The following is a 23,109-nucleotide window of genomic DNA, read 5'->3' on the forward strand; positions in this document are numbered from 1 at the left end:
CGCGTGAAAAAGTGTGATTTACAACATTCCATTGACATGCGAGTATTGCTACATAGAACAAGCTGGGCGCTGCGTCAACGATTGAGGAATGTTAGTATCTGAGGACACCTCAGGAAACCAGCTCACATGCGAGATGTTGGAGGCCCTGGCTATAGAAAATAAGTACAAATGTGTTAGTTCCCTTTTAGCTACCTTGCACAACAAGGAAAAAGTGTTCCTGCGGGGAGCCAATCCTTTTGTTGATTAGAATTTGAGTGGCGATGTGGGCGAGTTGGTTCATCTTTAGGAAATATATGAAACAACGAAGACTGGAGAGAAGTGCACAGGATCTGACAACTAAATATTTATTGAAAAACACCCAACGAAGTAAACCACCAGATCACCACCATGTCAAGATGGTGTCTAAATAGGCTATCTTTTTTTTGTTCGAGGAAACAGAAGTTTGGCTTGCACAGTTGTGTTCCCCCTGCTTATTCGTTTCATATGCCTGTAATAATTCCCTGGCTGTCTTATCGGCTCCTCTTTCAGTGATGGGGATGTTGTCAAAAAAAGGATGACACAAACAAGGGCCACAGTGCAGGGGTAGATGAGCCCTGCTGTTGATCGAAGCAACCAATCATGCTCTCGTGCTCTATCATTAATGCACTGACCTGTTTGTCCAGTGTAGACCCTCACACAACTCAGCAGAATCTTATACACCACGGCAACTGCACACTTCACATATTCTTTTGTAGAGGCGTATCTGTCATGGATTCTAATTTTTAACAGTATTACTATTAAAAGGCTTAACCTTAAAGGGATACTACAACGAAATTTTGGCGCTCATTTTTTGGTCTATATGTGCTCAAAAAAGCAGCATCACATCGAACATACCAATATCTCGTTAAAAAAGTCACGAAAAGGAATTTTAAAACGAATTAAACGATTAGCAAAGAGCACCTGGTGGATGTCGCTAACGCCTCGCTTGTAATGCCCGTCTAGGAACCTTGACAGCTAGTGACGGAGGTTGTCTCGTCTCCGGCCACGACGAGAGAAGAGGGGCAGGAGGAACTCCCCTCTTCCCGAGAATGCCTTTTGTGTGTCGCAGAAGTCGCTATTTTCCCCCTACAAGATTACAGAAGATTAACCCGTCACTCAAAATTCGTACAAAAGCAGCCGCTTCGGTGGCTGGAACGACTAGGCCATCCTCTCGCATCTGCCTCGCCGTAGCTTTGCTCGTCTTGAGACGACCTACGTCACGATTGCGTTGGATGTCACGTGGTCTCCGCTGGGCCTTCTCCGAGCGCTTGCCAGAGTAGGCCGTTTATAACGAAAAATACAGCCACCAGGCTCAAAATACAAACGTGCGATTGTCATTTACGGATATTGTCGGTCATATTGAACCTATTTTTGAACACGATGGGAATATTTCAAATTTCGTTGAAGTATCCCTTTAATGATTTGCATATTAGGTAGAGATGAACTGTTTATATCAAAAACACTCACTAGGTTGTGCAGGGCTCTGCCTCTTCCCTCCTCTCCAATTTGTAGGGTTTAGCTGTATGCACCCAGCCATCCATCCATGTAGCACATCTAGTAATTGCCCCTGGAACTGGGGCCCTCTGTATTGGCAAGACATTATTTCTGAACAGTAGGCCTATTCCACTTGATCACCACAAAAGGCATGAGCTTTCATAGATGCATGTTTCCTTCAGATTTTTATCATGGCCAGGGATTTTTCCTGGCTACCTGTGCAGATGCAGCAGACAACATGCATGTCATAGAAAGAAACCCACCTCTTGTTTTCAAAAAAATTCAAAAAATAACTTAAAAGGTACTCAAGTAACACACTCCTTGATTGCAGGGGGCTCAGGATTTCAAATCAAATCTTTATTCACATCACAGAGATCTTGGGGGAACAGACAGAAAGCTCATGGAAGGTTTGACTGTAGGTCTTTAGTTGATAACATTTAACAAAAAGCACTTTGCAAGGCTTCATGAGAGAAACATCTTTTTCCTCTTTCCCATTGTGAGCTGGACATTGGAAAGAAAAAAGAAAGTTATTTTGACGAACGTTTATTGATTGTTATTCTTTGGTAGCAGTGATTCCATGTCTTCTACATGAGTGGGACAGATGCTTCAAGAGCACTTCTCAAACCAGTTTGCTCATTGCTGTGCATTGGTTACAATTCTACCGAATGTTCTCTTTTAAACTGAACTGTGTTATTCTGGTCTAATGTCACAGCATTTATTATGTCTGATGGCGTTGTTAGTCCATGTCACCACTAGTTCTAGTAGTTGTGCCTCTTTAGTTGATTCCTGAGGCCCTGAACTCTCCACATAGCAACTCTGGGTATATGCCATCTAAAAGAAGTCATAAATAATTAAATGCTAGCTGAAAATTCACTTTAATGTCTTATTAAGGGCAGCAATTGTATGCTGCGTCTCCTTAGCTGCTTCAGCTTGGTTGACTCGGTGTACATCACTAAGGCTGCTATAAACTCTCATGTGCCTTACACTTTTCCAGGGAAAATCATCCTTATGAGGTTTGTGAAGTGATATCTACTCCGGTAAGTTACTATTAGTAGTTTTGGTTCTTTTTTATGCCTCTTAAATGCTTATTTTGACATGCTGCAGTGCTGTCCACCAAAAATGTCCTCACATTATATGATTACAGGCTTGTCACTAGCCTAAAAGTGGAGCAAGTTGGAAATACAAACTTTTTTATAAATATTGCACAAATCTCGAAACACATTCATAATTACCCTACCCGCGGAGCTGAATGTTGGGAGATGGTCACACCGAGAACAAACTAAGGCACACAAACGCTGAAATACGCTGTTCCTAAATTATTTAATCTGTTTTTAGCTAAAGGTATTGATTGGGACAAGTTATCCTTGAGTGAAGTGAGGTCACCCTTTTTTCACTGATGTTTAGTGTAGTTGCTCTCCTTACTCCGTGCTTAATACTTATTACTATGATCTTATTTTTTATTGCTTTGTTTCTGTTTGCCTTTCATGCCCTATATGTCAACATTGTGATAATCTAAGGTATTGTGCTTAACATGTTGTGATGGCAATCATTTTCTGTACATTTGCGTTTCTCTTTTGATTGCTGTATTATTTCCCCACTCTGTCGCTGCTGCTGTATGCGGCCAGGAACCCGTCAAGCTGTACCTTACAGCTTTCTTTCCTGATTGCCACCATCATCTTATGGTGGAAACAACACTATTATTAAGTAATGAGCTAGTGAGCAAGGGTGCGTAGTTACTAGAGCAAAGAGCTGTTTATGTGACCTAAGAGAAAGAAAAGCTGTTCTGCAAATCACATTTAAAGGAGCTCCAACAATCCAGAGAATCAATAATGTTTTCATGCGAAGCACTAGGTAATGGCGTCAAAACGCAACCTCCAAAAAGATTTCTCGCTGCAAAATTGTTAAGACGAAAAAATAAAAAAAGTCTTACTGAAACTAGAGGACCAGCGCCAGGGAACCCTGAGCTGCTGGCTTTGGATTGGCACGTTTTTGCAGATTAAAATCCTATTTTGAGTTGTAGGTATTTTTTCTGGATTATTGGGCCCCTATGCATGGTTTGCATAACAGTCTGGACACTTACAATTCCTTTTAAGAAGCTCTGCTGAGGTATTTATATGCACATAGCTTTTTAGAGAAACCTAGCCTACAAGGATGCTATCAAGCAAATATGTTTGCGGCTCAAAGTCAAGCTTTTCTCTGCAGCAAAGCCACCAGTTGAGAACTGCCTTGACTATGTGACGAACAGAAAGTTGTCACAGACACACCTACAATGGAAATAATGAAGTCTGTAAAATATAATTTTTCACGAGCACCGTAAAATATAATTTTTCATGAGCACTGAAAGGAGCTTGATTTGATGAAAACTAGCGTGCATAGCTGTGGGGAGTGAAACACGTGCATGACTTCCAGTGTCTGACGTTGTAATCCTCCACACTGATGCTCTGGTTTCATCAAAGGGAAAATTCAAAGTTTTTGTTATTCTCTTGATAATTTATCTATGCATAGGAATGACTGCATGAGAGGTCCAGGAGTATATGTTGACTAACATTCGTCTTTCAATGAACGTGTTTTTAAAATTACAAATGCTGCACTTAGGATGTTAGGCATTATTTCTGGAATTTTGCAATAACTTTCCTCGTCAACTTGTTAATTCAATTAATATTGTTCTTTGATACATACAAAACTTGAGTTTAATTCTTTCTTTTGGTATTGTATTGGTCCTACAAGCCAGGCAGTGATAAAAAAGTACCTAGTTGGTTTTTTCGGATTGTTTATGACCGCACTGGCTTTTTGATCATGCAAGACTTGCGACAATATGTTTGTCTGGCAGCAAACACCAGGAGATTAGAGCGCAATCTTACTTTTTTACATAAATGCTTGCACAGTTTAGTTGACTGTCCGAACCTCATTTCAGCTTTTCACCTCTATGTAGCAAGGGTAATATTATAGGTTACTCCCCTTTTCTCAGTGAAAAAAACAATCTAACCAGTCCCATGAAATGCATATATTTTTTTATAACACTTCCTACAACCAACATTGACATCTTCAACTCCAAGATTCAAATGTTCAAGCTTGTATGACTATATCTAACTATTTTTCTGTGTGTCCTTAAAGGACACATGCAAAGGAAAAAAACATTTTTTTTAAACGGCTTAGATGGAAAAAGGACACCATAAAACGATTTTACAACGAAGAAAAAAAATTTTTACAGCTATATTTACGGCGCAAAACGAATTTGTAGTTGGCGCCCGCGGGCACCGCTTAAAAGTGGTCTGTATTTATCACGTGACTGGTCTTTATTTATCACGTGGTGCTTGCGCTCTTTCGAAAGCTTCCTATGGCCTCTAAAAGTAACTTATTCATCTTTGTTTGAAGTATAACAAAAAACTAAGATGAATAAGTAACTTTTAGAGCCCAAAGGAAACTCCTGAAAAAGCGCACGCAGACGTGATAGACCTGTGCGCCGGTCAGACGACGGCGGCGGCGCCCCGAAGCAGACGAACTTGTGCGGCGGCGGCGACGGCGGCGTGGAGAAACGCGTTGAAGCGGCGTTCGCACAACGCTCAGCGTGCGGCGGCGACGCAGCGCGGCGGCGCGCGGGCCTACCACGTGACCAGCGGCGGCTCCCGCGAGCGCCAACTACAAATTCGTATAGCGCCGTAAATATAGCTCTAAAAATTTTGTTTCTTCGTTGTAAAATCGTTTTATGACATCCTTTTTCCATCTAAGCTGTCTAAAAAAAATGTTTTTTTCCTTTGCATGTGTCCTTTAACATATGTTAGCTGTTTTTGAAAGTATGCCGTGAATTTTGTGTGCTACTTTCATATTTGCATTTCTTTCTCCTTAGTTAGCGTTATTGTGCCTTTCTTTCTTAAAGGGTAACTGCAAAGAAAAAGAAAGTGTTTTTTTAAACAGCCTAGTTGGGCCAAGCATCTCACAAAACAAATCTTCCACGAAAAAAAAATTTTTTTTAGCAATATTTACGCCACAGGACGTAATTTAGTCGGAGTCACAACCTCTCCACATTTGAAACTCCCGCTCTTATGACGCGCGCGGAGTGACTGGAGTACGTCACTCCGTGACGTAGAGCAGCCACTCCGTGACGTATAATACCAACTTTGTGGCGCGCGATTTAAAACGGACGAAATAGCCGCAAACTAAAATCAGTCCCGCGCGATAAATATTGCTGTGAACAATCTTGTTTTTGTTGGAAAATTTGTTTTGAGACATGCTTGTCCCAACTAGGCTGTTTAAAAATACACCTTTTTCTTTGCAGTTACCCTTTAAATACACCCTTTGCCAGTTTCGTTATCCAAACAAATTCCAAGGTATATGTACATGGGTAGCGAAGCTTCGGCCAAAAAGCGGTTCAAAACAAATCGCCAGCGACATCGACCTGGAGGGTCACGTGAAGGGTGCGATCGAAGCGCGACTAGGAGAGGTGGGGACAAACATTATTAAAATTAATTAGTTTGTGACTAGAAGTATAATCATTGGTATTTTTAAACAAGCTAAATATAATTATTAGATAATATCAATCATATTTAACGTGCTACAAAATTCAAAACTGTTTTTGTTTTTGCTAATATTATGCATACTTCTTATTAGCGTCCTCTGTACGCCACTAGCAAAAAGGCCGACTAGCAATAGCGATATTTGCAGTTTTTTGTAGACCTCGTGGGCGCGCGCAAAGGCAGTCTGCTGACGTCCGTCTGCTTGCTTGTGTTTGGGCCTCCACGTGCTCTTAGCTTTTAATTGTTTTAGCGGCAGTTAACACCGTTTCGGGAGTTTTTTTGTTTGCTCGGGCGTGATTAGCCCAGTGACCTGCGCGGGAACTCGGCTGTCGTGCGCTTGGATCTTGGACGCTACTGCGCCCAAGGGGCTCAACGTCTTTTGCGACGATGAGCACAGCGCGATACGCAAAGAAACGGTGCTCCGTGGAAATGTGTGAAAGCAATACCCGCACGGCTGGCATCTCGCTGCACCCGTTTTCCCTCGACTCTCGAAGGTGAGACTTCGCTACTGTCAGTGACATGCCTGCTGTGTGATGTATGCCCCTTGTTCGGTCTCCTCTTAACTCTTGTTAGTTTTACCTAAAACTATTAGTGTTGTCTGGATGTGCACAAGAAACTACACCTGAAGGCGTAATATGTTATACTAGGAATGTTTTAAGTTCGAAACCACTCTGACTTCGCAGCGTTGTGTGCCGTCATTATAAAAGTGCCCACGATATTAAAATTTACCTGTACCGGCCTGGCTCTGAGGAGCCTAGTGTCGTGATCATCGGCGTGGTTATCAGTGGTACAACACAGATATATAATAGGGCATCTGTGCGTAAGACTCGTGTTTTTACTCTTCATCATGTACACAGAGCAGTGATGTCATGCATTTGTTAAGGTCCTTGTACTGATTTGCTTTGGTTTGCGGACATTTTGGTTACATTTTTTTTTTCGTAAGTATTCACGGCACCCACATAGCACCATGCATTATCTGCAGGCGCGAAGCCTGGGTTCGGTTCTGCAACAACCGAAGTCTACAGGTGAAGACTCCATGGCAGCTACGAGACAGGGTAGTTTGCTCCTTACATTTTGAGGAGTCAGCTCTCCTGCGCCCTGGACACCTCCGTCACAATGCGTTGCCAAGTGTGCTTCCCACAAAAAGTAAGCAGACCAATAAACCTTCCGTGCACTTTGTGACTAAGCATGGTTAACCCGCTCTTAGAAAAATGGTTACCACATGGGGTTGAAATATTGCTTTTGTGGGCTCATTACATTTTTATATTATTTGGAGAGACGACACATGGCGACATTTCCAGCAAACGCTCTCCAGGTTCAGCAGTTTTGCATGGTGAGCTTTTTCACTGAAACTAACATAAAGTGGCAGCAACTGCCAGCACCACTGCATTACCTCATGGTCTTCATGACTTGAGCATTTTGCAAAAGAACTAGGTGAGATTAGCTGGGAAAAGTTGGTTGAACATGGACAGAGGTACTGCTAGAAGTTCATTTCAGGCCCGTTTATAATGACATGTTTTACTTGAGGTGACATAATCAACGTCACAGAGCATCTTTCGCCTTGCCGACACCCAGTCTTCCATAAGAAAGCTGCCCATGAAAGAAAGTGATTTACATTTTGTGTTAAAATAGGCGAATTCACCATAAATTTGCAGAGGTGAGTGTTACACCCTTATTGAGCTACACATGCTTTGGCAGTTCAGACTCACGGAGCTTCTGTAGTCACCCTGATGACCAGTCTTCCGAAATGAAACTTTCGTGGGAACAAGGTGATTTTTTTTTGTCGTGTGTTAGAATAGACACATAGGAAGGAACTCAACTACTATTCCATGGCCAACTTCACGCTAAATTTGCAGAGAGGATTTCGCCAGCCTCATCGAGCTGCACATACTCCGGCCACTCAGACTGGTGGAGTTCCTGTAGTCACCCTGACGACCAGTCTTCTGAATTAAACCTGTCATAAAAGAAGAATATACTTTTTATGCGTTCAAATAGGGGAATAAGGGTGGACTTCCTCTTCTCCTTTGCTAAGTTCACATTAAATTTGCAGAGCGGATTTCTGTGGCTTCATTGGACCACACATACTCGTGCACCTTACTAGAGAACAGTCGACTAGGAGCCAATATTAAGTGGTGGCCGAATATTGCTTGTGCTGTCTTTTTTATTCCCTTTTCTTTGTGAGGTTGCTTTCTCAAGTGGTAGAAACAGCGCAACTTGACGTAAAACAGGAAACAAGGAGTATACAGACAGGCGCAGTAAAAGTACACAGAGAGGCACTGTTTCTGCCAGCTTAAATGAACGACCAACTCGTCCAACTTTCCACTCTGTTGAACTTGCTTTCTTACTTGCAGTTTTTACAAAAGCTTTTCTTTCTTTTTTTTTTGCGGTTGATCACAGCTACGCTTTACGTCAAGATGCTGCTCCTGCTCAAGAGTTTAGCGGGCACGTGGCTGACATGGAGATTTTGGTTTCTTCACCGTCGCCTAGAGACTCTTTCTCTGGCTGTGCTGCTGGGCCTTCTCACAAATGTGAGTGCTTTCTATGATGCGAACTTTTTTATTTTTTTTTGTGAAGTTATAAGATATCAGGCCGCAAAAATAAAAAGCCAAGGCTCGAAAAACACCAGGGAATACTAAACTTTATCTTGAAAGCAGATGACGCAAGGGGTCACATAACACCAGACCGACTAGCTGGCAGCTACAAATCGAAGTTTGTTCAAAGTTCACCACATTTTTATTTCATGGTATTGTCATTGTCAAGCACACAAAAAGACAAAAAAAAATGTTCCACACGCAGGTGTTAACACCGTCAAATCAAAACAGCTGAACCGGCTTCACTGAATCATAAGTCTTCCCGCAAAACCTCAAGTAAGACAGTGTTTTTTAATGTTATCGAAAAGCTGCCGTGGTCATATGTGTGTGATGCTGAGCCTGTTATGGTCCCTTGTCCTATCTGCCAAACTTTAGTCGCCTGTTGTTGTGCGAGCGCTTCACTGTTACAATGCCATGGGCATAAGTAAGGTATGGTCAAGCTTTAAGAAAATGCATTTCACAGTTTGGATGCCTATTCCGACTTGCATGTTTCTGTGTGCGCCCTTGTCTTTTTGGACTATCAGGTCTCTGGCCAACATGAAGCGCCTAGTCCGACATAAAGATCTATTATTGCTTTCCTAAACTTGAATTGCGTGTGTAGTTTTTCAAACTTGCGGTTCTTGTTTAAAGACACTTCAGATCATTGAGGAATGTTCTTGAGCGTGAATAGATTACACATTTAATAAATTGATGGCGATTGCAAGTTTTTCTTGGAAACCTAATCTGGGGGTCATTTGCCAAATTGCAGCACCCTGCAAAAGCCGCAGCATCGGCGACAAGAAGGTGAACGCCTGAGAGCCAAGGTGCGACAGCTACAAGAGCGTAACAAGAGGCTGCAAAGAAGGCTGCAACGACAACGTCAGATGAGGACTGTTGCCAAAGTCGTTGAGAGTGTCCGCGTTCATGTGTCTCCTCGTGTCGCCGCACTCGTTGAAGCCCAGCTTAGAATGAGCAATGTGAGCCGGTTTGGCCAGAGATGGTGCAGCCACAACAAAGCCTTGGCTTTAGGCCTCTACTTTCATAGCCCCAAAGGCTATAAGTATCGCAGGCGACTGCTCAGGCTGCCATTAGTAAGGTCACTGCAGCTATATGGCTTCAGGGTGTGCCACTAAAGATTGGATTTTACCCTGGCATTTTCGAGCTGATAAAGAGGCGGGCAGCTTCTTTTCCTCGAGCCGATCGGGCCTGCAGCATAGTCTGATGAAATGCACATCAAAAAAGAGCTTTCATACAACCCCTCGTCTGACAGGTTTGAAAGACTTAAAGAACATAGTGGACAGCAAGGCAAAAAACTGGCAAATAAGGCTCTTATGTTCATGGCGAAAGGAGTCCGAACACCGTGGAAGCAGCCGCTTTGCTATTTTTTGCTCACAAAGGCACACCTTCAGATGTACTAAAAGATCTCTTTTTCCAGTGCTACAGCGCCCTTCTGGACGCTGGCCTGAAGCCGGTAGCTGTTGTATGTGATGAACGGTGCCAGAACGTGTCTCTTTTTCAAGCATCGTAACTGCCGAAAAGCCTTACGTAGAGATCAATGGCAAGCCACTTTTTTTTCTTTTCGATGCTCCGCACCTTTTGAAGTGACTAAGAAACATGTTATTTAAATACGACTAAAAAGTTGGTGATTACATAGTGTAAAGTTCCTACATCAAGGAAGCTTATGAAAAGGACCGTAAACTTGAGACCGGTTGTATGCCAAAGCTGAAGGAGAAGCATTTTAATTTGACCTTCTTGTCAAAGATGTCGTTGAAGCTAGCAGCTCAAGTGTTTAGCAATCACTGCGCAGCTGCAATGTATGCCCTTGTTACTTCTTAGCAATTGCCAGCCACAGCTGTTCACACAGCGAGATTCGTTGAAAGAATCAACCGTCTCTTTGACAGCCTAAATAGCTCGCAGAAATCTGCAAAGACGCCATATGCCTCTGCAATCTGTAACGGCTCTATCCATGAGGAGTTTCTGAAAGAGTGCATTCTGGTTTTTAAGAGCCTGCAAGTACTCGGATGTGGAAGGCAGCCGCACTGCATTTGTGGCTTCTGCTTAACAGTTAGGTATCTACTGCTGCTCAGCAGTCACCTCGCGGTTAATTGCGGTTTTTCCCACCTTTTAAGCCGCCATCTGAACAAGGACACCCTTGAAAACACTTTTGCTGTTATACGTTCAAAATCAGGTGCAAAAACGAACTCCACTTTCCGTCAATTTCAGGCTGCGTTCTGGGCAACTTTTGATTAGCAACCTATTCAAGCTGCCGGAAAAATCAAACTGTGCTGATGACATGTCTCTCCTTGCTATACGTTCCCAGCAGGCCTTTTGGCACATTCTCCTCGTCTTGCCTTAGGAAGCACAGTTTTTCTTACCACGGCAGACGATTCGCCTTCAAACTACCCCTTGGCAATAGGAGAGAACAACATGGTTTATTTTGCTGGGTGGCTGGCATCGATATTCTTCAAGGTTCATTTCTGTGTAGGAACATTCCAGAAATATCAGTTGAGGACAGAAAATGCGTGTTTTTCTTAGGGAAATCAAGTGCTCTTGTATTTGAGTGTGAAAGGAACTGCCGACTCCCACTTTAGAATCCTCTCAGTTCCTTCTGCTTCTTTCATATTATTTGTTGAAGCTTGTGAGGAAGTCTTCGAGACATGTATCAACAACCTAATTTCAAAGGAGAACGTAGGACGGACTCTTTGTGTCCTTTTTAACCAGAATATTTCGAAGTGTCTGACTGTATGTGACGAAAGTGTTTATGATAATTTGTTTTCTCTGAATGCCAGAGTCATTCTGCACTGGTTCGCGCGAGAAAAAAAAATGCTGACTATTTCATACAGTAGCAAAGTGTAAAGCTAGGCAGCAAGTGCGCAGACCACGTATGCGAGACCACCCAGAGTACTTTTTAAAGCAGCGCAGGCATGTTCTATTCGAGCCTTTCATTTTCTTCGGTTTCTTGAGGAGTAATGTAGTCATCTAACTTATTCACATATATAAAGTTTAAAGCTGTGAAGCAACACTGGCTTATGAAGTGCAGCATACCACAGGGCTCCAAGAGGGTTTACTCCACTTGGCTTCCTTGACCTGCACCAAACAATCGCTGCGTTGCAGTGTAGCAGCACCAGCAGATGCAAGTTAAGATATTTGCAGCATTATGGTACCTTGCCCAAGGAATGTGTAGAAAAGTGGGGCTTTTCTGTGTATTACAGTGGTGGCCTCAGTTGTCGTCGAAGCACTGTGGAACCTCCGAGTTATTAGTGGCTGACTATCAACTGTCAATGTCCTCACAACATCCAGCCGATTGTACAATGTCTTATGTTATAACAGTGTGCCTTATGTACCGATCTACAAATTTTCTTCGACCATGACCTTTTGAAAATAGTTGATACCGATTGTATAATTCTAGTGAGTAATCTGAGTGAATGATTGTAAGTGAATAAAACAAATAAAACGCGACTGTTAAAGCGACGTTGGACTTGCATTAGAGTTACTGTTGTGTATTTCATACGCCCAACACACTCCAGCAATTTCATTCACTCTTTTTTGTGACATTACAAAATTTGCTTTAAGGTTTCTCACATACTTCCCAGGGATCCTGAAGGAACAAAAAGCAAAACACTGCGGCTGGAGTTTGACCACAGTGCAAAGACACGATGGTTGTGACGAAATGAAACTACTCTCATAGCAGGTCGGCTAAAAAAGTCGGCTGCAGAAAAAAAAAAACATTTCGAACAAAATATAAGAGCAAGGGCAAATAAGGGTGTAAACGATCCAGTATTCCAGTATAGAGTAAACACAAGGTGTAAACACCCCAAGAAAAAGCCGAGACTGCAGGTAAAAAGAACGACATACACTAAAAAGTATCAAACAAAGCTCAAACACGGAGCTATGTTTGAGACTTTTTAGTGTATATGTCGTTCATTTACCTGTAATCTCTGGAATTAGTTTTGTTTAATTTTCGCGCCAAACCGCACGCACGCATGACGTCACGTTTTTTTCCGGAAGTGTCGTAATTTCCTGTTGATTTTTTGTTCCGCCGGAAGTGTCCCCACGACTCATAGATGGCGCTAAAGCAGCTCCATGGGCCGCCATTTTTTCGACATGTGGGCTTCTATGGAAGCTTCGCTACCCATGTACATATACCTTGCAAATTCTACATAATTGAAAACCAAAAAGGTGTTTCTGCATCATTATTCAGGCAGCTGTTCATGAGCATGGAAAATAAAAAAGCTTGCGGTACACCTAAGCATTTTTTATGAGTTGTGAATGCGAAAGCCTGCAAGCCGCTCGTCCGCTGCCTTTGTCGTCTGCTCGTCCGCCCCCTTTGTCGTCTGCTGTGTACTAACGCGTGCGCGTTTCGGGATCTCGGAGGCCATGGCGCAGCGGCCAATGGGAGCCCCGTCGAGGCGCGCCAGCCAATGGAACCGAAGGCTCGCGGAAACTAGGAGCAGTTTTCACGCTTCAAACTGATGACGTCAGCTCGCTCCATGAGACAGTTAATGCTTTAGCATTAAAAGATAAAGAATGAACTTTAATGGTAAACTTTGTGACTCGCCACTAACTGTGTGTAAATTGCGATGAACTTTTGTTGTCATGTTAGCATTATGTTATACAGTCTAGTTTGCCTTTCATATCTATCACATTTGGAATTGAATAAAGGGGGGGGTTGGCCTGGGCATCATTTATATGGGTTTTTTTTTTTTTTGACAACTTTTGTATTGGCTGTTGTGAATGCAGATACAGCACGGAAACCCGCCCTACCTCAAGTGGCTGTCTGAAGTGGTTCCAGCAGCTGGAGATGGTGATGCCCCTTCTGGCACCAAATAGGCAATTTACATACTTTTTGAATAATAAAGGGCTCATCATTTGTTGCGAATGGCTTTAACAAAAAAGACCACCGTCATGGGTTTTCTGTTCTCTGCTTCAGTTGAGCCCTGCTGCCTTCATTCATAGGTACAGCTTGGTGGCCATTTGTCCCACGTTGCTTTTGACTTTTTTTTTTCTTCAACTGATGCGTTTTTAATAGTCTTGTTTCTCTGGCTGTTCATGAGCTTGCGGCTATTTCAAGTGGATGCTCATTAACCTTCCTGCCCATTTAGAGTACGCAAACTGTAGTTCATGAGGTTTGTGCAGGGGTACCTGGTAATTGCAGAGATTGCGATAGAAATGTGGGAGGTGACAAAAGGCAATACGCTAAACATATATTAATTTTATGAACTATGGAGATATACTTGAACTATACTTTTTGTTTACTAAGAGCATATTAAAATGTTAGTGTATAACACCAAGTATGCTAGAATGTGGTGTAAAATCGGAGCGGTGCGTTTCGGCCCCACATGATCGGCGGTGCGTGCCACAATACCGATTCGGGGCGACATTCTTTATTCTTTATTCATCATTGTCCTGCAGCGCCATCAGGCATTATCGCAGGGGGCGAATAAGCTCTGAAAAAACATTTCTGAATTCACGGCACACACAATCGCACTGGGCAAGGCATTCCACTCCTTAATTGTTTTAACAAAAAAAGAATTTTTGCCCAATTCCGTCCTGGTGCGGTATTCTCTAATCTTATGAATGTGGTCTTTTATTTTTGAGATATAATTTGGTGGTAATAAGTAAAATGAGCTATTAATGCCAGTTTTATTGTTATAAATGTTGTATAAAAACTTCAAGCGCAACTATGGTGGATCAACGTCCGGCGCTGCTTGGCTCCTGCCCTAGAAATTATAATCATTTGTAAATATTGTAAATATAAATGTAGCGAGATTGGTTTAAGTAACCATGCATTTATATTTACAATATTTACAAAAGGTTAGAAGTTCCAGGGCAGCAGCCGGCCAGCGCCGAATGTCGATCCACCATGTCGCCCGAATCTCCGTGTCTCGTCTCATGGCACGCGCCACTGATCGCGCGGTGCCGAAATGCACCGCTCTCGTTGTCAATCGTGTTCCCGCTTTAGCTCGGGGGCTATAAAGGTATATTGCGGTACATTTTATTTATTTATTTGAAGAATTTTGCTGGCCAAAGGCATGGAGGTGTACAGAATATAAGGGCATGAGATTATACAGAAATACATAAACTGACATTTTAGTTAGCAAGAACTAGTTGGCATGATTATTTACTTATAATTAAAAAAAAATATATATCTAGAGCACTATCAAAATGAATGTAGCAATGCTTGCAGTGCTAGAAGGCAAACCATCCCAATCGTAAACAAACATAAATATTAGGGGTGTGCAAATACCGAATAGTAGTTTTTGAATCAAATACCGAATCGAATTAAGAAAAAAAAAAAAAAACGAATATCGAATTGAATATTGAATAGTGATTTTATTTGTAGAAATTTTTCAAAGTGTGCTGCGAAATAGATTATTATAAGTGCAGAGTATGCGCCTGGTGCAGAAGATGCATCTCGTGCGAAACAAAAAAAAGCAAATGCCTAAGAATTATGGTTAAAAAAAAGAAGCAGTTACTGATGAACGTTGGACACTAGAGATCCAATTTTATGGCGTAAACATAATCTATCTACCTTAAGCGTCACAAAAAAAAAACATAGTTACAGTCATTTACTTTTTTATATTTATATATCTCAGAAAAGGTGCATTTGCGGTATTTCGTCTCAATTATAAGGAAGAAAAAGGGCACTCGGGATTTTATTTCACACAAATAAGCAGAGAGGGTTAAATCTTAGTAAACAGGCTTAAACAATATAATCAAGTAAAAAAAAAACGTGGTTGGGTGGCGCAAGTCGCCGTCGAACTGCCGCTATTCATACATTCCTCTGTCCATCTATCCTGTTTTAGAGAGCCTAGATTTAAAAGAGGGAGCAAGCGAAGCTGAAACCACGGAGTCGGCTCCAGCGCAGATTGCTCGTACGTGCGCATGTGTTGTCTTGCCGCGTGGAAAGAAGGCGAGCAAACGCAAGAGCGACGGCGCCAGCCCGATCGACGCTTTCGTCTTTTCGTAACTTTTTGGCAGTTCATAATTCAAACGCGGCTATCGAACGGTTGGAAACTCTCTCAAATCTAGGCACAGTATTTCTCTGTCCCGTTTCATTCCGAATCAGAATTTGCGGCTTGCGGTTCCAAAAGAACGACGACGAAACGGCGACAACTCGGCTGGTTTCATCGGCGTGGTTAGCGTGAGGATCTGGTTGCACAGAACATTTCTCGAGCAACCAGGACGTCAGCGCACAGCTTTTGCAGCGGCGAGGCCTCGAAACATGGTTTTCAAACCAGACGAGAAAAGAAGCAGTAGCGCGAGGAGCACGAGCGGACATTCCATCGCTCGGGAGAGGTGTGTATCGGCGTCCCGCCGCAGCGGGGCACCTGTCACGTGGCTCTTCTCTCGTCCGTTGACTGCCGCTCTACCTTTTCAATTTCGGCGGCCGCTCCTCGTGGCGATCTGCCAGGCTTTGCAAGGCTTTGTCAGTATAGAGGACGCTATAATGCAGGTAATAGTGTACCACGCGCCGCACGTGCCGGCATCTGCAGCAGTAACTGTTCTAAAGTAACAAGCCTAAAACAAATGGCACCTTGCACGCGCGTTCACCAACGCTTTATTTTGGTTATTTACTTCGAATCTTTTATACGGGGAAGGCGTAAGCGTGCGGCGCGTGTGGCGGTGCGAGAGTAAAGGTTTTAGTCACTGCACACGAAAAAAACCATGGAGCCCTTGCCTTAAACAGCTTCACTGTTAAATGAGTATAGTCCAGCAGAACTCCTAAAGGTACGGAGGCTGCGGACAACTCTTCCAGTTGCTGACGAGTGCCTCGTTCTCTGCCTTCCTAGTTTTAACAGCGTTAGAACCTTTGAGACCTCGCAGCAACAAAAACATGAGCAAGACTTCGATCGCCGACATTGGGTCAGAGACCTGATTGACTTGGACGACGGAACACATCTGTGGATAGTCGACTTGCAACGGTAAGAAGTGGTGCAGAGCAGTGCAAATTAACATAGGTCACACTTTGGTTAACACTGATGGCGGCGACCAGCTGCGTAGACTTTCCATTTTCCCGGGGGGGGGGGGGTGTTTCGGCGTTATTTTTTTTTGCCAGAACTGGAGATTCACGCTAACGAAAACACGCTGGAATTCCATTTCCCATGTATATTGTCAATAGGGAGTTTTAGAATAACGTACGCAATTTTAGCGCACGCTAGTGCTAAATTTAGCGCTTGTATTAGCGCGCGCGACGCGAGAGAGTTTTAGAACCGCGTTTCTCCGTCGCGACGCAAAAGCCCCAGCATCTCGCGCTTGCGACGCCACCAAGATACAGTCACAATTTTTATTTCACACACGAAATGCTGTAAATATTGAAAAAAAAAAAAAACGTTTTTTTTGGTCCAGAGTACTATTTTAGATTTGTTTAAACATGACAATGCGACGCGAGCGGTTGACCGGTCGTGTCCGCTTGCGTCGCCTCGGCAAGAGAGGTCTCGTGTACTGACCTTCGCGCATCGTACCATCGCCGTCACAAGCATCAAGTTGCCGATGATCGCTGCCAAACCGAGTACAATGTCGTCCTGTAATGAAAATTGCAGTCGCGAGGATGCCGCCGACGTCGCATTCACGACGCCGCCAAAGCAGCCGCCGACATAATCTTGGGAGCCGCCATTTTTTAACTCTGCTTGTCTTGGCTTCAGCCAACTTCTCATCACGAATGCCCCTCGGAGAAGCGCAAAGACTCTTTCCATACGCACGCTATTTCCGAAAAATAAAGCACGCTAAAATTGCGCGCGCAAAGCGCAAAACCTGGTTTGCGTTCGGAGCATGCGCAGTGGCGACGACGCTATTCTTTGCGTACGCAAAGCTCTAGCGTGCGCTATTCTAAAACTCCCTAATAAAGGCAACGTGCGCGTTATTTTGTTTGCATGTCGCTACTAGAAGCTCGTTACATGGCACGTAAACAGCGTCTCGGTAAGGATCATGGCCCGGGGGGGGGGGGGGGGGGGGTGCAGATTTCACCAGGGGAGGCACGAGCCCCGTTGCCCCCCCCCCCCCCCCCCCCACCCCCTCCCCTCATAGTCTACGCCTATGGCGGCGACCACATTCGCAGAAACATAACATATCTGATTCCAGTACCAAGCCAGACAGCAACGTTAAGGTGCAGGTTTCCCTAACAGATCTTCCAGAGACTGAACCTCCTTGCGGCAAAACCACCACACTCATACGAGGAGCGAAATATGTATGCGTTCCCCTAAAAAATATTTATGAGCATTTAAAACCCTTGGAGTGATAAGTAAGGGAGATGTGGGGATATTGGTTAACCTCTCGTGGCGGCTTTGCCGATAGGAGGGACAAAGAGGAAGTACGAAAAAACTGCTCGTTTTGGGGGCTTGACCTAACGTAGAACTGTCGCCGTTTTCACACGTTCATACAGTCTTCCTCCAGACTATTTTATTTATTTTTATTTATTGATACTGTCAGCCCTAGACAGGGCTTTTACAGGAGTGGGTAATACAATGCAGTAAATCACATACATGCAAACAACAATGCACAATAAGGAAAAAAAAGAGAGAACGGCGGCAGAGAATACTAATACCTGCTGCGACAAAAAGCACGAAAAGAGAAAAAAAAAAAAAAAAGATGCTGTTATTATATGACTTGGTGACTAGACAGGCAATGATACAGCATTCGAAGTGCTCAAGTACTTATACAGATTAACGCCAACACAACAAGTGACAAAAAAAATGATGGAAATGGACTCTGAGGGTAAGAGTAGAACACTAGATAGGCATCGTGACTAATCAACATTTACGACGCGTGACAAAGTACTAAGCTCTCAACGTTTTTAACAAACTCATTAATTGAGGTTAGGGTGACAGTGCCACTTGGCAGAGCATTCCACTCCGTAATTGCTCTAGCAAAGAAACTATACTTGAAGCAATCGTTTCTAACAGACGGCTCTCTTATAGCATGACGGTGCCTTGTGGATTCACCCAAGCGTATGTCCATGTAGTTAGATTTTTTTATGCAAATTAAATCATGAAAAATTAAGAACAAAAACTTCATACGCTCACACTTTGTTCTTAATTCTAGAGCTGGGAGCTCGGCACGGCAGCATAGCTCAGTGGGAGAATCTGTGCGGCTATATTTACTAAAGATGAATCTAGCTGCAAGCCGCTGAACCCTTTCGAGTCTAGTAATATTGATCTTTGTATATGGGTCCCAAACAATTTTCGCATATTCGAGAACTGGTCTCACCAATGTTTTATACGATATATTTTTTTATTTCTGGTGTGGCGCTAGCTATGTTTCTTCTAAGGTACCAGAGTGCCTTGTTAGCTTTTGATGAGACTTTTTCAATGTGAGTGTTCCATCGTAAGTCACTCGTGAATGCTAATCCTAAGTATTTGTGTTCATCCACACGGAGGAGTTTAGTGCCATCTAAAAAATAATCATAACTTAAAAATTTCTTTTTTCGTGTAACTGTCATCAATACCGTTTTCGAGGGATTTAACTCCATCTGCCACTCATCGCACCATTGTTTAATTTTGCTGAGGTTATTGCTTAGTTCGATGTGAACTTGTTGGGTTTCAATGTTATTATACAATACACAGTCGTCCGCAAACAACTTCATTGGAACAGAAATCCCAAAGCGGAGGTCATCTATAAATATTAAAAATAATAGTGGTCCCAGTACACTACCCTGTGGAACTCCCGAAAGGACAGGTGCAAAGCTAGACTTATATTCTCCGGATTCGACAAACTGAACTCTCGAAGAAAGATAGGAAGAAAACCAATTTGTAATTATGGGGTTCTTAAATATGGTATCAATTTTAAGCAACAATTTAGGATGTGACACTTTGTCGAATGCTTTTGCGAAGTCCAAGAATATCACATCAGTTTGACTTCGGTTGTTAATAGATTGAGCAAGATCATGCACGGTTTCAACAAGTTGTGTGGTCGTAGACAGACCCTTGCGGAAGCCGTGTTGATATTCATACAGTATATTATGGTCATTTAGAAAAGTCAACATATGTTTAGAAACGATGTGTTCGAGGAGTTTGGAGCATGTACTAATAAGAGATATGGGGCGGAAATGTTCTACACAACTCTCCGAACCGCCTTTATGAATAGGTATAATTCTGGCAGACTTCCAGGCTTTAGGCACGTGACCTTCATTTAAGGATGATTGATAAATTAAAGTAAGATACTTAGCAACCCATTCACCGTACCTTTTTAAGAACGCATTCGGAATTCCGTCGGGACCGGAACTTTTCTTCACGTCTATATTAAGTAATAAATTTAAAACTCCTTCTTCATGTATTTCAATATCTCCAATTGAAGGATACTCAGAGAAATCTTTAAATCCCGGCAAAATTTCGTTATCTCGCGTAAAAACAGAAGAAAAGAAGGAATTAAAATCTTCAACGCGTTCTTGAGTGTTGCCGGAGTCACTTCCCGATTTGGCACGCGGATTAATATAACGCCAAAATTTCGCAGGGTCATCAGTAAGGAACTTTTTCAGTGTGACGTTGTAAAATTTGCTCTTCGAGTCTTTCACAAGTATTTTCAAATCATGACTCATGGCGTGAAGTTGCACCCTTTTATCGATATTTGGATTACTTTTAAGGGTTTTCCGCTAACGCTTTATTCTTCTCTTTCTGTGAATGATATCTCTAGTGATCCAAGGACTTTTTTTCCTGGTCGTTTTTGTATGAGTAGGCACAAACTGATTAATGGAGTGCTGAACGACTTCAACAAAATAGTTCCACAAAACTTCTGTACCGACAGATGTCTGGTGGAGCAACTGAAAATCGTCTAATGACTTTTCAAGGTAGTCTAAAATACTAACATCGTCGGCGGCTTCAAAATTCAGGAATGTTTTACGCGATGGACAGTCGATTGTGCCGAGATTTGCGTTTAATGTCATGACTATCATTTTGTGATCTGATATTCCCTCATAAATTTCGCAGTTTGGAAGAGCAGCGTTTAGGTTGGCTGAAACAAAGATTAGGTCGAGTAGGGACGAGGTCGTGGAAGACACTCGTGTCTCCCCAGTGACGACTTGCGTCAAGTTATAACAGAAAGCAAGTTCCAGTAGTTGGTCACAACTAGCCACTTCCGCTGTTCCGGCTGAAAGTTTATTCCATTTTATTCCTGGTAAGTTGAAATCCCCCACTAACAAAATACTATGAGACCGTATTGCAGAGTCCATGTAATCGCGTAGTTTGAGTAAGAAGTCGACTGGAGCATTAGGTGGCCTGTAAACTCCACCTAGGACAACGGCATGGTCGTTGAGTTTTATCTGGATCCATACTGACTCAATGGCTTCAGCGTCCTCCAAAACAGTAAATGTGATATTATTTTTAATTAGAATTGCAACGCCTCCACCACGTGCTCCCCTGTCTTTTCTCACTATTCTGTAGTTTTCTGGTGTAACTTCACTATCTAAAATGTCTTTATGAAGCCACGTCTCAGTAATTACCATAATGTCTGGTTCATGTTCCAGAACAATGCTTTCAATAAGCTCAACCTTGTTTAAGATGCTCCGGGCATTTATGTTAATTAATTTGAAACTCTTTTTATTATGTCATTGTTCTTGTGTGTTTGGTGAAGTGAAACACTTGTATCTTATATTGGCAACTTCGTTCCAAGCGTAGAGGACATTGTTGATCTTGATTTTATCGAACATTAACTTTACTTTTGCTCCCTCCTTTCGTTCATCAGCGGTAGAGTTCCATAAGTGTTTCCGAATCTCCACAACCCTTTTCGAGTAGTCTTCATTAATGCTAATGTTGGTGCCCTTGAGCTTAGAACAATTATTAAGAATTTTCATTTTATCTCGGAAGTCAGCAAATTTCAATATAATTGGTCGAATTCTACCAGGTGTGTGTTTTCCGATTCTGTGAATTCGTTCGATGGAGTCGAGTTTCACTTTCAGTATACCGTCGAATACTTCATGATTTACAAGCCTCAGTAAAACTTGCTCAGTTTCAAGAGTTTCTTCTTTGATTCCCCTCACAATCAAGTTGTTTCTACGTGAACGATTATCAAGATCATCAACTTGTCGGTAGAGCGAGTTCAATTCAAGGTGATCAGCCGAGGTGATCAGCTGATGTAGTCATGCGCGTGAGCGTTGTGCCGTGGTAGTTCGCCACGTGGACCCGTGTAATCGATGACGCAGCTGTCTCGACGCACGGCAGCAGATTGCAGCCAGCGCGGAATTCTCCAGCCGAAGTTGCCACCGATAGCGACGGTACGTAGAGCAAGCAGCCAAGGACGATCTGCGTAAACATGATGGGATGCATGTTAAGCGACGCTGCCACGGCGGGGTTGCCGTGTCCACTGAAGGTAGGAACCGCAGTCATCCAGTTTTTAAGCCCAGTTGTGCCGAGGTGATCAGCTGATGTAGTCATGCGCGTGAGCTTTGTGCCGTGGTAGTTCGCCACGTGGACCCGTGTAATCGATGACGCAGCTGTCTCGACGCACGGCAGCAGATTGCAGCCAGCGCGGAATTCTCCAGCCGAAGTTGCCACCGATAGCGACGGTACGTAGAGCAAGCAGCCAAGGACGATCTGCGTAAACATGATGGGATGCATGTTAAGCGACGCTGCCACGGCGGGGTTGCCGTGTCCACTGACTAGGTGACAATAGTGTAAATCTGAAAGCAATAATGCGTTATGGAATACTAGTCTCACATTTCTCGGAAGAATACAGCAATGGCAATAATATAGCAACCTTCCGTGACAACTTTATCAAAATACTATAATTCGGATGGCCACCCCAAGTCATTGTTTCCCTGAAAATAGCCCCAAGTGTTTTAATACTGGTTAAAGCCCCTATTTTCGACGAATATAGAAAGTCACATTTTTTTTTTTTTTTGCGTGAAGTAAAACGGCTTTAGTTTTGTTCACATTAATTTTTACTCCAGACAGCTGCTGCAATGTTTGATTCTCCCAATTTGCTGGTTCGAGACTGCAGTCACCTGCAAATAACAAACGTATGTCAGCATATGTGACATATTTAGCACGTTTTTATTTACGTTTACAATGTCGTTTATGCATAAATTAAACAAGAAAGGGCATAAAATACCCCTCGAAGAACGCCAGACACGATTGATTATATATCAAAAAGGTAACCATCAATATAAGGTATTATTAAAGGCGCCATGCAATCATATTTAAGCGTCTACCCTTTTTTTTTTTTTGTGGTTTTCACGTCTCTTGGGGTTCGGGCAAGCCAGCGGGCACGGAGAGAGTAACTAAATATCAATGCGTCATATTTTCACCGGGCGACGCGGAAACCTCCTCCACCTACGGGGGCGACCCGCGGTGCCGAAAGCACGCAAAATGTGACGTTTTGGTCCTGAGATTACTACTGGTCAGAGCCGTTAGAAGCTTCTTTTTAGTCGAAATACAAGATATAAGTGACGCGAACCGTTTCAATTATTTATGAAAGTAGTTTTTGTTGATCAGAAATGAAACAAATGCAGTTTAGAAACTACGGAAACAAGAAATGTCCCGTCGACATATCCGCCAACAAGCGGTGGAAATGACGGCGCATAC

At 42.9% G+C, this 23,109-nt stretch overlaps 1 protein-coding gene and 1 pseudogene across 3 annotated transcripts in view; one reads left to right on the plus strand and one right to left on the minus strand.

Moving 5' to 3' along the window:
- The window catches only part of LOC8051722 (protein CutA homolog), a 30,048-nt gene extending 16,564 nt beyond the window's left edge, over positions 1-13,484 (plus strand). For all 3 annotated transcript variants that reach the window (XM_029985477.2, XM_040222336.1, XM_029985478.2), the window contains exons 6-7: positions 2,507-2,549; positions 13,337-13,484. In XM_029985477.2, coding sequence (XP_029841337.2) covers positions 2,507-2,549; positions 13,337-13,426 — 133 coding nt within the window. In that variant the 3' untranslated portion in view covers positions 13,427-13,484. The remainder of the gene's footprint in view (positions 1-2,506; positions 2,550-13,336) is intronic.
- A 4,757-nt stretch (positions 13,485-18,241) lies between these two features.
- On the minus strand, positions 18,242-18,802 carry LOC120849757 (annotated as a pseudogene).
- Positions 18,803-23,109: the final 4,307 nt, after the last annotated feature.

The sequence above is a fragment of the Ixodes scapularis genome, unplaced genomic scaffold (genome assembly GCF_016920785.2).
Source record: "Ixodes scapularis isolate PalLabHiFi unplaced genomic scaffold, ASM1692078v2 PGA_scaffold3__209_contigs__length_174095766, whole genome shotgun sequence".
NCBI lineage: Eukaryota > Metazoa > Arthropoda > Arachnida > Ixodida > Ixodidae > Ixodes > Ixodes scapularis.